The sequence below is a fragment of the Mytilus californianus genome, unplaced genomic scaffold (assembly GCF_021869535.1).
Source record: "Mytilus californianus isolate M0D057914Y unplaced genomic scaffold, xbMytCali1.0.p SCAF_5, whole genome shotgun sequence".
Classification (NCBI taxonomy): Eukaryota; Metazoa; Mollusca; class Bivalvia; order Mytilida; family Mytilidae; genus Mytilus; species Mytilus californianus.
In genome coordinates, this window is record NW_026262701.1 from 56726229 (window position 1) to 56743542 (window position 17314).

Consider the following 17314-nt stretch of genomic DNA (forward strand, 5'->3'; position numbering starts at 1 on the left):
AAACAATAAACAAAAAACAAAAATGACAGACAGCACTCAATGGCAACCACTGGATTACATGCTGCATAACTGGGATAGGCACATGAAAGAAAAATTTATTTAAACCGAGTTAAATAAAATATATGCAATTACTGTAACATATGCTGCAAACAAATGATTTATACTTTACATTTTCTCAAACTGATAGACATTTTAGACATACCTTCTGGTGGAATGTAATTGATTGGCACAATAACCATGTCACGCCCATATGGAGCTGGAAACGACGCCCCCTTAAAGTCTTTATCATAGTCAATCCAATATTTAGCCGCCTTTGCATTTGGGAACCACAGAACTATCACAATATAATCGGTGTCATACTCAGTAACTCCATGGTCTTCAAACGCCGGTCCTCGTTTCAGTTGCCAGTTGCTGTAGTCACCAGTAATTCTTACCTAGAAATATATATCATTAAAATGGAATTTTTAAATTTTCAGGTTTTAATAAATTGAAAACCCCAATCGAAATATACGACTCTTCGTTGTTATAAAATCTTCTTCAAATTTCTATTAAACGTTTACAAAGTATCCTGTATACCTTCGTATTATTTACTAGTGGACTAATTTCTTGTAAATTAGTTAATATCTTTTTTCACCTGATTATTGCCAAGGAGTTATATTTGAAAATAAACTAATTATAAGTTGTTTGCAGCAGCTTCGTAGATAGAACACTGATATTTTAACAGTTTGTCGCTAAAAATATATTCTATAATACTTTTTTTATTATAAAAATGTAATTAAGCTTCCTAATACGTCTCTTAATTCCAAATTGCCTTTTAAACAAAACGAAGGTTGTATAAAACTGACAAATCTCAGTAGTTAATGCATCATAATACCATTATATATTTCTACATCCGACAATGACTCGTGCATTCAACAGTTGTATAATAGATTATACGTTTACCAGACAATAAGAAATCTCAATTCCAAATGAATTTCGCACACATAATTCTTTAAAGCTGCCAACCAAAAAATGACAATCACAAATGAAACTCGCACATTATGCAGCCAACTTCATATTGTAAAGAGTTTTTTTTTTAAGTTGCCAACAATTAAATAGTTTGTCAAACTCATTAATTGAACACGCTTTTTTAGTTGAACTAAATGATAATCAAGCATGTAAGAGGGGTGAAAAAGGGGGTCCATGATTCCCACTTCCTTACCCCCAACTCCCACTTCCTCCCCCTACTTCCAATTCCCTCACTCCTACTCCCCACCACCCTTACTCCCAGACGAAAATCGATCAAACAAATTTTCCCAGAATATCCCTATTTTTAATTCTTTCTTCCCCCGGTTCCCGCCCCCCATTCCCATATTCCCTTACCCTATTCACCCCCTCATGTAAACTTGGTTCTAAAAAACATAGTAAGTACCCTTGTTGATATTCCAGTCAACATCCCACTCTGATTCAACATTGTTTTGTGTTTTTGAAAGCTTGTCTTAATATCTGACAGAGCATCTTTGTGAGTTCTGATGAAAAGGTAAACTCCACTCTCTGGTCTAGAAACCTAGATGTGTAGAAAAAAAGGTGATTAAATATCAAATTATATATACATTACTATAAAAAGTAAATGAAAAATAAAGGCAAGTATTTTCGACGAAATTTGTTACAGTTATGTAATAATTCATCATCGCCTTTAAGTTAATACTTTTGTATACTGTTTAAATGATATTATTATATTTATTTTTTTAAGTATTCTAAATTTTATTGTTGTTATTTTTTTTTTTTTTGGCTGTATTAGTATGAGTTCGCTAGAATAAAAAAAAAAGTTGCTAGATAATGCTATAAACAAGAATAAGTGTCCATTGGACACAATGCCCCAGTCACACTCCCATCTTCAGTGCACAGCTAAATCTTAATCAAACCCCTTTATTTAGCATATACTTTCATGTCGTCTGTACTAAGTTTCAATGTGATGTTTGATGTGACTATAACTTCAAGGTAAACAACCTCAGACCAAAACTTTGAACGGATACTCGACGGACGGACAGACAAAAAAGCGTAATTCCCTACATTCATATATAGACGGGGTATAAAATCTGATTATTTGATCAATACTAAATATGATATTTAAAAGTTTGTTGGCGTGAATAAGCATTGACCGAAGCTATTTTTGTATTAAGCACAAAAATAAGATAAAAAAAGGGCTCACGGACAACATGTTTATCATTGATAATGGTGTATTCTCTTGATACAAAATGATAAAAGGATGATGCTTAGAAACTGTAAAATTTAAGGTTTTGTCAAGTATTATCAGTGTGTGTCATTTTTTATGCAAATTCAATATCAAGGGCTTTCTTGGTGTCTTCAAACTGCAATCTTATATTTATTTTCATTCATTCTGTGTGTTTTATTTTCTTTTTATCTTTTCTTCTTAAAGCAATGTACAGAAAATGAAATCATGTAAACAAAATGAGTCATTTAGTAAGAACGCTTTTATACCGTCCTGTTTTTCCTTTGACAAATACAAGGGCAAAATCATATGGGTCGCCATTTTCTATCTTTTATTGTTTTGTTGTTTTTTTAAGAATATACTTAGGTCAGGTTTTGGAATTTTTTTTCAGATGTTCGAACTCCTTGGTTTTTTTCCTACGATATAGGGTAAAATATTTTGCCCCGTAACACCCATTTTTCTTTTCATATAAGACTTCAATAGCTCATAAAAGTTCATTTACCAAAATTAAAACAGATTCTAGATTTCTTTTCTTTCGATTTGAGACCCCAATAATACCAATGCAAAATATAAGGTAAAAGTCCTCGTCAGCCTTTTCCCGCCATTTTTTTAAAAATAGATATCTCGAAAAGGAGCTCCATAACCTTTCAATAGTTTTAACTTATTTTGTTCCTTAACATTAAACTAATGCTCTTCTGACTTATAGTATCAATTTCAAAATCAAGATTTTTTTAATTTCACCTAAGTACATCCTTAAGATAGATGATAGTTAATTATCTGCTGCTGTCTGCTTTATGTTCATGTAGATAATATTTCTCATTATACTTACAGGTTCAATGTTTCCTGTCGACTTGTAGTCAATCTGAAATAAAAACAGGTAAATATAGGAATAGATTTGAAGACAAAAGGGCCATTTAATTACATGTAAAATGAGAGAGAAAATACCAGGCACCAATAAAAAGTCCAATACAAAAATGAACACCATTATCGAAAAGATAAAATCAAAATGCGAAAAGACATACAACAATGATAACAAAACAGTACACAGAAAAACTAAAGATTGAACAACACAGACCTATCAAAAACTGGGGGTAAAATCTGGTGCTACAGGCAGCAGTTCCTTCTCCAACATACCACCCGTCGTACTATTATTTAAATAGACTGATATAGTAATATAAAGTGATGAGGAATCTTGTAATAGCGGATTTGCAAATTTGTCGTGATTGTCTAACCCTAAGACATCACCTAATATATGTAAAAAAAATACATAAAAGAATGTTTAAGTTTCAAATGAAACCAGGGCGAACTGGATAAACGAGCGTTTAGTGGAAGGGACAACACAAACATTGAAAACTATTATAGCAAACTTCACTCGAACCTCTTTTTTCGACATTTATAATTAAAAACAAAACTCGAATCCAGGGCGTAATCAGAGTCTTAGGATTCACTGCATCCAACAACATTGTCAGAAATCTTTCAATGATAAACGTCATTTCACCAAAATACAAAGCCATCCCACCTGCATTTAAACTTAGTAACAAGTTTGCATTTTGAGGGAAGATACATCAAACTGACAACTATTCTGAAACAATAAAAGTGACGTCAAAGCAAATGATCTCTCAGAAAATAAAAAGTTGACAAGTTTTCCAACAAAACATTCAGTTTTTAAATATTATGCCAGGTTATCACAAGTATTCTGTGATAAAGTCTTCACAACTACTTATAGAGCTTCTGATTGGATAAATTGCCTTTCTAGCATGATGTGGTTTGATTCACTAGCTACTATTGACAAATATAAGCACAATATTCTACTTAACAAACTATTAATCAGGGATGATTTACATAAAACTACTTAAGTTAAAATTTGTTCCGAACGGACGTTTTTTTCTACGTGTCCTGCGATTAGTTAGTACTTAGATTCGGATATTTTAACTAACTAGGCGGTGTTATGCAGACCAGCCCTGTAGTAGGCTATCTCTGAACAATTTTATTTTTTAAAAGTCGATCTGTTAAATACACTGTACATGTACCATACAAAGTTTCTTTTGATAGCGAAGTGGATCAAGCAAATGCTTAACAATATTATCATTATTGTTATTTTATCATTATTATAAATAAAGTAGAACGGTGGCAATTAAAATAGAAAATATCAATTAGTTCCATGTATTTGTACTCACCTTAACGTTTTGATGGAGTTGACGCTTTGTCATTTATAAAAAAAAAATGCTATTGTTGAGATTTGCAATATTGTTTTTTTTCAATCTTAATTTTTAATTTAATGAGAGAATGAACAAAGGCATGATTTCTACATCAGCTGGTTTACATATTTCGAGCTTGTTGTAAGAAAGAATGAACATTGAATTCTATCTTATAATATATAGTATTGAATATTGTTTGTTGGAACCCCCTTTTTTTACGATCAATGCTTTTGAATGGGGACATATGGTTGGAACCCTCCCCCCTGTTTCTTATAATAGCTGGATCCGCCCCTGCATTGACGTATTCCTTCTTTTCTATTTATTCAAGACAATTACCCATTTAACATTTCCAGCCTGTAGAAAAATGAGAAAGTTTTTTTACCTTCACGCTGTCTACAAAATATTGAAGATTAAAGAAAGTATCTGGTTTACTCTTAAAGCCTGAAGAAAAATCTGTCGATTTAGAACCAAATAAAAATCTATCGAAACACAAATGAAAAGAAGCTGTGTAATATTTCAAACATCTTCATTCAACTTTAGAGAGCGACCATTTGTATTCGGGGGATGGGGGAGCAGGGTTTTTTTTCGCGGACAGAATATTCATTTTTATCTGTTGCTACGCAGGCTTTTTTATAAGCGTGAATTTGCCGCACGAAAATTTATTTCCACTTTCGTACACATTTATTTTACTTATTTTGAAGGCAGAATATTCAGTTTGAGCAAGATTATTTGTTTTCAGTTCTTTCAGACCCAGTATATTTATTTACAAAATCCTCCTCGTCCCTCCCATACAATGAAATGGTCGCGCCTTACGGAAAAATAGTATATGCAAAAGTAGGGTTGGCTTCTGTCGACTTTGAGATTCGAGCAGAAAAACGGACATTGGGTGACCCAGACGACGGATGTTGACCCTTACTTCCATGTAAGAGTGATACACAGGCGACATGAACTGTTAATATAATATAGTTTACAAAATGAGGTACATTAGTCACGTGATAATGACTTACATGAGGAGGTGGTACTGCGTGAGTTGAGATCTCATGTGACAGATTTTGTTCTCTTACCTACAAAAATTGAGATGAACTTGTGAATTATCTCCCTTTCCTTAATTTTGTACAAAAAAATAACACTTATATAGTTTAACATTTTATTCAAACAGATTAAATTTACATTTAAAAAGCAAACTTTCTACGGCTTTCATTGTAATCTTAAAATATTATCTCAAATGAAAATAAATAATACCCCTTTTGAATAACTCGAAATAACTTGTCAAAAGAAACTATTTTACTGCCAAAAAGCATAAAATCTCACTTTTAAAACGTATTTGTATTCATATGGAAATTAAAGCCTATAAGAATTTAAAATATTTATATCACAAGTACAAAACCACCACCGATCTCAGTACACCTATATTTCCCCGTCACCATAATAAAATAATAATAAAAGAAATATTCCTTTTCCATATACCACTTGAACCTTTCAAGGATAATTTCTTTTTGGAATAAAAGTGATAAGTATGTACAAATAAATTTCAATTTCTTCCTATAGACACATCGTATAGAATAGACATACTTTGGTATTTCATTTAAGATTTGTCAACTATCGTTTATTTGTATTTGGTATATTTTATAGGTAATCTCAAAACATATTAGGTTTACATAGAAGCATTTTATTTGAATAGTATGACATTTGTACGACAAAAGCAAACATAATTTATTTTCTTAAGAATTTTAACATTTCAGTCACTTGAAAAGGGCACTCAGTATTTAATGTTATGATTTTTGGTTATATATTTGCACGTTAATTTCCATGGTCAATAAATATAAAGTTAAATATAAAAAATCATGTACTCGACAAGCGAATTTGAGATTCGAATGAAATATATCTTGTAGTTTAAATTTCAAGATAATTAGACCATATTAGATTCACATTAGAATTTAGCAGTTTTGTAAGCGTATGCTTGCACCCTTTCCACCATTTCCCTCAAAAAAGGAAAAAGAAATCTTCAAATAATTCATTTAGAAAACGATCATATACAATACAACTATTGTTAACAACTTTAGGTCTATGCATGGTCAATGAGTAAAACCCTTACCTAAAGTAAGCTGTAAAAGGCTCAAACGAGAAAACATACGGTCTGAATTTATGTAGAAAATAAATAAACAAAAACAAATGTGATACACAGATACTAACGACAACCACTGAATAATTCTGAAAAGAATATTTCTATAAAATTTATCAAAACACGTGTTTAGCTATTCATTATTGATTGATGGTTTTTTGCTTAATGTCCAGTGGCAAATATTTCAAATTTGTTAATTGAACTAATTAGCTAGAATTGCAGTTAGCTGACCGGAGTGTAGGTTGGAAAATTTAGACTTTATACTGCAAAATATGCATGTTCGGAAGGTAGGATGTTCATGCAAAGAGACGTGGCTACGTATTTACGCATCCATCACAGCTTGTCGGATTGGCTATATATATATATATATATATATCTGCTTAAAGTCCAGGTAAACCCAATATCCCTGATGTCTATATTATATTTCATACATGTTGGACACAATGGCAACACAAATTTGATAGTTCTTGTATAATACATCTTAAAGTTTGCTTTTATATATGAATTGATATTCTCACTAATAATTACCTATGATGATGATTAACTTGGGCGATGGAAACTATGGCTATGTTAAAAATAAATTCCAATTAAGTGTAATCTGCTAGATGACGTCTATGAAAATATTAAACATTGTCAAAGCTATTAAATACTTGTATATTAGAAATGTTTTGTTGATAAAATGTATAGAATGAAGTTAGGTTTCGTTATAGAAATAACTAATATCATGTTACTGGGTTTGATTTCTTCATAGTTAGTGATTATCAATTCACCGCCATCAACATTATCCTTTCAATAGTACAACATATAAAAAAATCTTATTTCATACAAGGTGAATTGATTTAAGATAGGTTTTTCCTTTTGATAGGATTTATATGTTTGAATGACATTTCTTTTACTTACAACAACGTTCTCGACCTTGATGTATGATTTCTTATAAGACGAAATTGAAAAAAGTGGTATGGCCAATTGTTCCTTAATTGCTTCACTCTGAGGGTCAAAATTAAAAAAACTTTCATGAAACTTAGTGGAAATAATCATATAAGAGTTTAAACGGTATACTTTACAGATCTTTTCATAAATTTTTGTTTTAATTTCGCATCGAAAGACAGCCATTATAACTTAATTCAATGACATGAGATTTGTATCTGAATCACTAAATATTTGCTATGATTTATTAGAAAAGCAGTTTTAACCATCTTTAGACATTTGCAGATTGGCTATATAATTGGTTAGAATAATTTCTATTGTATAATCATGTTTTCTACATATTGGTATTGATAATATCAGTTGAAAGTCACAATATGACTTTTTTTCGACTGAGTGCATTGAACGATTTACAACTTCATGGTGTGTCTAAGGCAATTTTAACCCTTGTAGGTATGTTGTTGCAAGATAAGTCTATGTCTGTTGAATCAAAAATCAATTGCCACTAGCAACTCTTAAGCCAACCACATCTAAATCATACGATGTCAATCGTTATCGAATACGTATGCTAAAATTTTATTCCATAGCAACAATTAAAATGGCTCATTCCATTATTTAAAGACATTTACAAGGAATATTATTTACTAAATGTACTGTAAGCAGGTAATTAAGTGAGCACTATTGTAATTTGTATATCAACATTGGATAATGCAGTAAGATACTGTATTTCAATGTCATAGCTATTCGCTTACAAAGTAATTCATGCCCTGTTAAAAATGCTAAATATTGTTAAAAGAAAAAGCTTTTTTCAACATTTTACATATGAAAACCTTTTTAAGTTAAGCTTATGATTAAAACAAACTATGGCTAGCCGCTACAAGAACATTTATACTTTAGCTCGTTTACCAAAAACCTGCTTACCGGATTTCTTTTTAGTTGGTCTTGATAGTAATTGGAAGCGTAAGGCTTAAAATTGCCTTCATGCATTTCAATGCGGTCTAAATCTTTCCTCCTTTGTGGTTCTCCTCGTCGGTCACGGTCGTCCTGTTGGTATTCAGGCCGACCCCTCTCATCAGGATATCTGTCCGTATGTTGCCCTGATCTGTATGAGTCGGGTGGTTGCTGATTCATCCTTTGGTCTACATTTTGCTGTCCGGGATGCTCATGTGAACGTAAGGAAACAACTTCATTAAAAAGTCTTGAATTATCCAATTTTAAACCCTCTAATTGTGTTTCTAGCGTTCTTAACTTAGCTGAATGAGTTTCATTTCGATGATCAAATTTATTAAATCGGGAATCATGGTCTGCTAAATTCCGTTCCAAATGCTGCATACGAGAATGATATGTTTTCCATTGTGGATCCATTTTGAAGTAATTTAGTCCAAAAGATTTAAAAATTGAGAGTCACAAATGCCACTAGGTGTAATTAATACCAACTTATATCCTTGTCGTCAAGGTAAACCGAAGACACTTTAACTTTTTCGTTATCACCAAAGGTGTTCCGCACACCAGATTTATTCGAGAGTAATAGATCAGTATTGTATACCTCGCTTTTCTTGTTTACCCTAATGGGGTTATTTGGAAAATATAATACAGGACATTTTTGCATTAGAGAAGTCTTTCATCAATATTGATTTAAGTATTTAATTGATATTAAAATAAAATCTTCCCGCTATGAAAGGTGAATAGAATATTTACATCTCGTAGATTGTAGACTGCACAAAGTACATTGAAATCGATTTTGTCGTTAATGAAACGACAAAAAAAGAATATCTACTATTGATCCTTTCTGCTTTATAATTACGTATGCATAACTTGGTATTTAGTCAGATTACACACTAAAAGATGTAATTCGAATTCGGTAGAATATTGGATTGGTTTACCATTTAAAAATATCTACATTCTGTAATTCGAGGTTTTATGAACTGTTTAAATATTGTAACAATACTTTAATATTTCTATCAGTGTCACTTAAAAGGTAATTGTATGTACCAATTTGTATATTACAAAGTATTTTTACAATGTATGCAAATTAAGATTTAATCAGATCTGTCTTATTGTAGGACTTTTTGTTTCTGTAACTTTACATAGTATCAGCTGGTACGTATGTAATTGCCACATTATTCCAATTATTTTCGAATCATTTCAAAAAGATACTATATCAACATATAAATTAGTACTAACTCGTGCTTTGTCACTATATATTTCAAGTTTAAAGAGATTAAACAACGTTCAAACAGGATGCAATCCTTGTAATATTACTTGACAAAAGTCAGTAAGTAGAAAAAAAATGAGATAAACACTTTATGGATATCGTGCGTTTGAACTTAATTTTTACTTGATTTACCATCAACAGGATTGCTAAAATCTAAACGCTTGATAATAGCGTTTCAAACTCTATTTTCATATATTGTCAATTTTTAACCATTATCATACAATACACTAGAGTAAACATGTTTGATATATAACTACTTATTTTTTTTTTCAAATGATTCTTTTAGAATATTTAACAAATAGTTATTTAGCAACGCATTTTTGAGATATTCATATCAAAGATATTTTGTACATTTTTCTTCTACAATATTCTTCATCATAAATTTATATTGTTCACTGGAAGTTGAAAGAATTAAAATGCCTACCAACAATATTTACAACCTAACATGCATAATATAATTTTGGAATAATACTTGTCTACGGTTTTATTTTATTTTTGAGAATCTTCGCTTGCTTACACTCGAAGTATCATACCATACATATAAGTATGTGTATAACCTTGGTTTTTACATTCCAAGGAAACCATTTAACTTGTGTCTTGTGTCCCTATTTTTTTCACCTCTTACATACATCACATGGGTATTTATAAATTACAGATGATTTATCCATAATTAGTACTTTAATATAGAAAACTGATGGGTTTTTCCTTTTTCTTTTAAAGCTGTTATACAAAAGGAAATAGTGGACAAAATAGAAAGAAAAGTTAAAACAGTAATGAATTTCCCGTGACATACATGGATATAACCAACATGCAGTAACAATATGATACGAGCCACATCAATTTGGAAAAACATACAGAACCAAAGAACAATCTATACTTAAAATTACCAAATTTGTCACTTCTATCCTTTTTGTATCATAGCTTTTATAACCTACGACTGAAATTCGAGCTATCAAGCACGAGTTTTTTATTTCAATACAACATGGTACCGTGTAGACAAATCTGTTAAGAGTAATTTTGTTAAGAATGCTTGAAAAAGTAATTTCTTTGACATGTGTATGACTTCCTTTCCAACACTAAAGATGATCACTAACTATATAGCAAGTATGGCTATCAATATAATATCAACCTAATAAATTTAAGAAAGTTGAGTGTTTACTTTAAATTTTAAACACAACATTGGGTTTTAGAAAAATAAGTATTAACAAAAATTAACTCCAAGGTAGATTCAAAAATGGGGAAGACCATTGAACCTGACAAAAATCAAATATCTATGACTATATCAACCAACAGAACGAATGGAACACAACTACCATATTCCTGATTTGGTACAGTTATTTTCTAGTGGATTAAACCGAAATGTACAAATTTAAATTACTAAATAATGCAAAAATTCTATTGTCTTTGATATTTTGCAGTACATATCTTTGTAAATTAATCTGTTAAAAACTGTTTTCCGATGAAGGGATTTTGGAAGTGAACTGTTAACTCCCTTCCTGTAGTTATTTGGTTATTAAAGTCATGCAATGCTAGATATTTAATAAGATTAGCTACATGTAATTGCATTTTGAAATCAATGCAGTTTCTTTTTTAAAAAGGTTGTTACAAATGAAAAAATGTATAGATTTTTCTCGGAAAAGATATGGTTTGTTTTTCCCTCAGACATAATATATCGCCCCATCATCTGGCCTTGGACACTATTTATTTTGTTTGTCAACTAAAGTATCCGTCTTCCGTAAATTGTTACAACGTACAATAGAGGATAGTTTCACTGTTTTAAAAATTATTTCTACATCTGATTTATGCAGAAGAGTGTTTTAGAAACGACTTGTTAGCGTTGTATAATTTTATTGACTGTCAACTTTATCCCAAGGGTCTGTTCACCAACTGCTTCCATGTGATTGGCTAACAAAGTCATGCCTACAAATGGTGTCTTAAGTTATAAAATAGTTATAGACTTTTTTATTTGGAAAACAACTGTTCATCCTTAGACTTCGCCCTACTGTTATTGTTCTTACAGACCTTCTAAAATTCAAACTGACCATTATTCCGTGCGTTCATCGTGTATCGTGCGTGTTGCGTGCGTGTATCGTGCGTGTATCGTGCGTGTACCAATCGTGCGCTCATCATTCATCGTTCCGTGTATTTTCCGTGTAACGTGCGTGCATCGTGTATTCTTAATCGTGTATGGTGCGTGTATCGTGCGTGTATCGTGCGTGTATCGTGCGTTCATCAATCATTCATTCTTAACCGTGTATCGTGCGTTCGTCAATCGTGTACAGTATAACTGTGTACATCAGATAACGTGTATTTGTCAAACGTTCATCTCTAATCGGGTAACGTTCATTCATTGCGGTTTTTATATGATAGTCGGTTATAGAGCTCACCAAAGCTGATATTTTATATCACGGTTAAAGTGTATATATATGTTCCGACTTTAAATAAAATTTACATTCATACTTACTTTCTTCTGAACACTTAATTAACTTCATCGTAAATAACGTTCATACAGATTCATGAATTTTTGTGTAAAATTTATTTATCATCTGTAAACATTTCGTGGTTATTCAGTGAATTTTGGCTAGGACTGACACATTTTAATAAACTGATACATGTTCTACGTACAAACAATAACATGGTGACATTTCTACGACAGAACAGTTAAAATTGGAATTTCTATTCAACTGAGCAAAATGGGCTTAAAAATATACTGTTGGCCAACTGTTATTTGTTAAAAAATATTCCGCCAATTAAAAGAAGAGAAAATACATATTCGTGTTAAATTCGCCTCAGTTTAATTTGTTAATTCAAGTTTGACATCTAAAATCTTAATCCGCAATCCACAGTCATTTCTTCAATGTTGAACAATGCAAGATTATAATTCTTCGCTTATTTGGCAAATTCATATTCTACTAAATATTCAAACATTTAAGTTTTGGTAAATACCATTACAAATATAATTTTTGTCTTCGTTTCTGATGGTCACGTGCACGTAAGGTTATTCCATTGAGAAAATACAATATACAAGATTGTCGGGTAAATGTGGATTGCGGATTAAGATTTTAGATGTCAAACTTGATTTAACAAATTAAACTGAGGCGAATTTAACACGAATATGTATTTTCTCTTCAACAGTGTTTTTATTCTCTGTTCTTTATTTTCATTTAAAATAAGCTTAATATGTTTTGTGGAAAATTGAATACAAATAAACATATGTATTTGAAGGCATTTTTTAAATTAAACAAGTATAAGATCACGCAAATATATCCCGTATTCCTTAAGAAGGATTTTAAATTGAGGAACTTTTTAAACTTGAAATTGTGTTTACGAGTTTAAGATATTCTTTTTTAATTAAATTTTTTGATGAAATAGTTAAATATATTGTATTATCATAACAAGTCTTTATTTAAATGGAATAAATATGGAACACTTTCTCAGATTCACTTTTCATTGTGTTCATGGTTGCATATCAAGGACACCGTTTTTAATGTATGTCTAAAAGATTAATATCCGAAAAAATAATTCACAATTATTATAGTACTTTGTATTAAAGAATGACGGATTATTTTACCATGGGGGTATTTTTTGTTCCGTTACTGAGGACATTTTTTGTTCTTTATGAATCCATATGACAAATTTGACTCCAATAAGGATAAATTTTATCTTATAGAAAAATCGGTAGTTTTTATCCGATAGATTTTGTGTTCATCTTTATCGGATATAAAATATTGAAAAATACAAACAATTAATTGAAGTTTCGTATGCATCTATCACGATCCAGCAACTTTTGACTAGTATAAAGGGTTGCCTTGGTTTTATAGCTCAAAACGGTATTATTTGTTTTGATTTACATTGGGTTAAATAATGAAATGTATGTTTCAGAAATTTACACAAGTTTGATTTCGGCTTTGACTCCCGGGGACACTATCGTTTACAGTAAAAGACGAAAATCTACACATGTACGTTCTTATAAAAAAGAAGTTGTGGTATGATTGCCAATGTTCATCATTATATCATAATTATTGTACTCCCCCTAATAATGAATCTATAATATATGCCACTGGACGTTAAACGATCAACTATTAATTCATCCATCTTATCCTTTTAGTTTTGTGATAATTTGCATATCAAATACATGAAACAACAGGGGCGGATCCAGCCATTTGAAAAAGGGGGTTCCCAACCCAGAGCAAAAAGGGGGGATTCCAACTATATGTCCCCATTCAAATGCATTGATCGTCCAAAAGAGGGGGTTCCAACCCCCTGAACCCTCTCCCTGGATCCGTCACTGAACAACTGCAGAATTTCACTAAAGTTAGAAGGCCGATATTATTGCATATATAAAACAGACATTAACATCGATCCCTACGTTTTGATCCCCTCACAAAACAACACTTTATAAATTTCATGCATCTATAACGATTTTCTGGATTTGCTTTCACTAGGAACGCTCAATGCTAAATATTTGAAAGCCAAAGAATGTATAAAATAGATAGGAGTGTAGAGCTATATGACCAATAAAGGGCCTATACACATTCACAACATTCTGTGTATTTATGTGTCCGTCCAAAGTCAAAAGCACGTAGTTCAGTGGTTTTCGTAACATCAATTATGTTATATACATGTATTTGGGCTTTTTTTTGTGGCAAGATACATGTAGCTTTGAAATAAAGAAGGCCGTTAGTTTGCTCAATTGAATTGTTTCATATTTTTTTCATGTCGGGGCGGGGCCTTTAATAAACGACTTTACAGTTCCCGTATTTTTTCATTATTGAAGGTCGTATAGATATAACTGCTAGCATTCCTCTTGATTTGAACTTTCTTGAATAGTTGACTCACTAGCAATTATACCACATGTTCTTATTTTTACATAAGCCTTCAATCCATCAAAAGCCAATTTAGTCTGCTGTAGCTAAAACCTACGTTTCTTAAAAAAAAATCTAAATTTATATACTGACAATTTAAGAAATGTTTGTCATAGATATCTGTTCGTGATATAAGTATCAAAATATTTTAGCTATGAAGATGTGTAAACCCTTAAATAAACCCTATTTCTGTGGGCAATACCTACAGGAATTAAATAATAAAAACCATTATTAGAAAATCGGAATATATATGTGTGTATGACTCGGAGGTGCAATGGAGATCATAAAGTTTGATGGCCACGCGTGAAGTGCGCTGGTCTGCGCCGAAGTGCGATGAGCTGTTCGATGGTTTGCGATGGTTTATATAACGCGGGATACCTAGATTAAAGTCTACAGATGTGCAATTATTATGAGCAGTATATTTGTTTCAATGTCAGTATATAAAGCATTTACTAGTGTTATTGTCTATGAATGTAATAGATAAAGTTGCCGCGTACTAATTTAGAGATATTCCTATTTGATGTTTTGCATGTGGAAATTATTCTTGCTTCAACATGTATCTTTACTTAATTTGTTCCTCTAATGAGATCATCATTTACCGTTATATAATCATAAGAAAAGTTTCACGGTGGACCCGTATGTATTGAGGGAATGACACTTCATCGTACGAAAAAACAAATCTTTCGTATATTTCCCGTTTCACAGTCCTACATGTATATTGAATTTTACCCACAATTCAGAAAGTTGACCAGCGCGGGGTATGCTTAAACCTCTTATTCTAGATGTCAGGTACTTACTCGTGTTTATGTTGGATTGCTGTCTGATTGACGAATATCCGTCATTCTAAATATATATATAACAAACAAATTTAAATATATATATATATACTTTTAAATTTGTTTTTTAGGGATGCATCCAGTTGCACCTTTTCATTTAAAATATATTTCCGTGAAGTAATCTCAAAAGATTACTCACTTCAATAAAAAATAAATAAGGGAAATGAAACCTCTTCTCTCATGTTGCACTTTGTGTAATTGTTCTCTTCGACAAAATACTGCCTTGAACTCAATTTTGGTATAAATATAAAGAAGCCACATTTGGTTCTTAAATGGATATTTTTTAAACACCTAAAGCTAGGTAAAGCCTATGTCTTGATATAGGCTCTTAAATTCGGCAACTTTTAGAGACCGACCGTGCTTGGGCTGTATAGCCAGTCAAGGTCGCTAAACTCTCATTATCCGTTTAGAGATTTTCTGAAAATACGATGGTTACTGTCTCATTAGAAACTAAAACCTTATCAAATATGGTGGCCTTCGGCTGTCATCTGTTCTTTTCGGGTTGTTGTCTCTTTGACATATTCATCATTTCCATTCTCAATTTTAAAATAACTAAAAATATGATAAACAGTTGTCAGATCAATATTCATTTAACAAGCCAGTGCGTTGATACAGGTTATATTCTACTGAATTTACTATATCCGTTATTATTACGTAATTATATAAGTCCCGTGTCCAGGTAAAAATAACAATTTGTGGTTTGTATGTCAGGTGAAAGTGACAACGGGTGTTATGTATACTAAAATGTTTATCGTCTTCCATTATACATGAGGGTGTGGATAGGGGTTTATAGAATAGAAAATTATTGACCGCATTGCACTGAATAATTTCAACTACCATTGAGATCGTTTTTTTTTCAAATCTCCTTATCAAATTAGAAATGCATTTTAAAAAACCTTGGGATATCTTTTACAGTTTGGAATTGGAATTGGAATTAAAAATTGCATTTCCCAAAGAGTTTCAGGTAAAACCCCGAGAATCTCACCTCCTAGAAATTTGAAGTGCCAGGACGTTTGAAAATATGTATGAATTTTATTACATACTTGAAATTGTATAAGGAATATAAAAAGATTCAGTATGTTTACTGTACAAACAAACAACGGACACCAAGTGATGGATACAATTGTGGCTTATATTGTTTAATTCATTTTTACTGAGAGCAAAATTTGATTGATTGATTATTCAGTGGTTGTTTAAACGTCCAGTGGCTAAAATTTCATGCATATTCAGGACGAAAAGTCGTTTCAGAAGTATATTATGAAGTATTTGGTATTACAAATGTTTAAATTTTCTCATTATTTGGTAAATTTCATTTTCTTAGCTATTTCTAATTAATTTGTACGAATCAGATTTTTCTGACAAATTATATATTTTGCTCTAAATTAACTCATACGATTCTGATAATATAAGGAACATTGTAACTTAAGTAAAAAAAAAAGAGATTATGATTGTTTAATCAGTTGTTATGTATGTTCGCTCGTGTCAGTCGGATCACTGATTTTCGGCAATATCAAGGAAAAACCGGCACGTTCCAAATATTGTTCAACTACTCATTTAATGGTGATTCTTTTTCTTTAAAAATTGGAATTTATGTAATAAAAATCTATCTATCTCTACCATAGTATGAAAACAGAGTACAAGTAACCCGTCCTTTCTAGTCCTTAGTGGCATATTATAAGTCCTTAACAGTGTTTAGACGTATAGGCAGAAAACAGTCGAAGGCCACCAATGGGTAGAAAAATCCCGCACCGAAGGCGTTTTTCAGCTGGTCCTTAAACAAAAATGAAATATTTCCTAAATTTCGGAACGTAAACATATGATAATTAATTAGTTAAGGTTACAAATTTAGGCAGTTGAAAGAAGGGTGGGGGGGGGGGGGGGGGGGGGTGTCAATGCATTTGAATGGGGACATATGGATAAAACCACCCCTTTTATCCTGGGT

At 31.5% G+C, this 17314-nt stretch overlaps 1 protein-coding gene across 9 annotated transcripts in view; it reads right to left on the reverse strand.

Annotated features, from left to right (window-relative positions):
* LOC127702930 (uncharacterized) overlaps positions 1-17314 on the reverse strand; it is a 51191-nt gene that overhangs the window by 4594 nt on the left and 29283 nt on the right. For 5 of the 9 annotated variants that reach the window (XM_052207238.1, XM_052207239.1, XM_052207240.1 and 2 more), the window contains 4 exons: positions 5418-5474; positions 3042-3074; positions 1412-1546; positions 203-434 (listed from right to left, as the gene is read on the reverse strand). In XM_052207238.1, coding sequence (XP_052063198.1) covers positions 203-434; positions 1412-1546; positions 3042-3074; positions 5418-5474 — 457 coding nt within the window. Of the gene's footprint in view, positions 1-202; positions 435-1411; positions 1547-3041; positions 3075-5417; positions 5475-8377; positions 11592-17314 lie in introns of those variants that run through there. The other 4 variants (XM_052207245.1, XM_052207246.1, XR_007982573.1 and 1 more) reach the window with 4 other exon arrangements.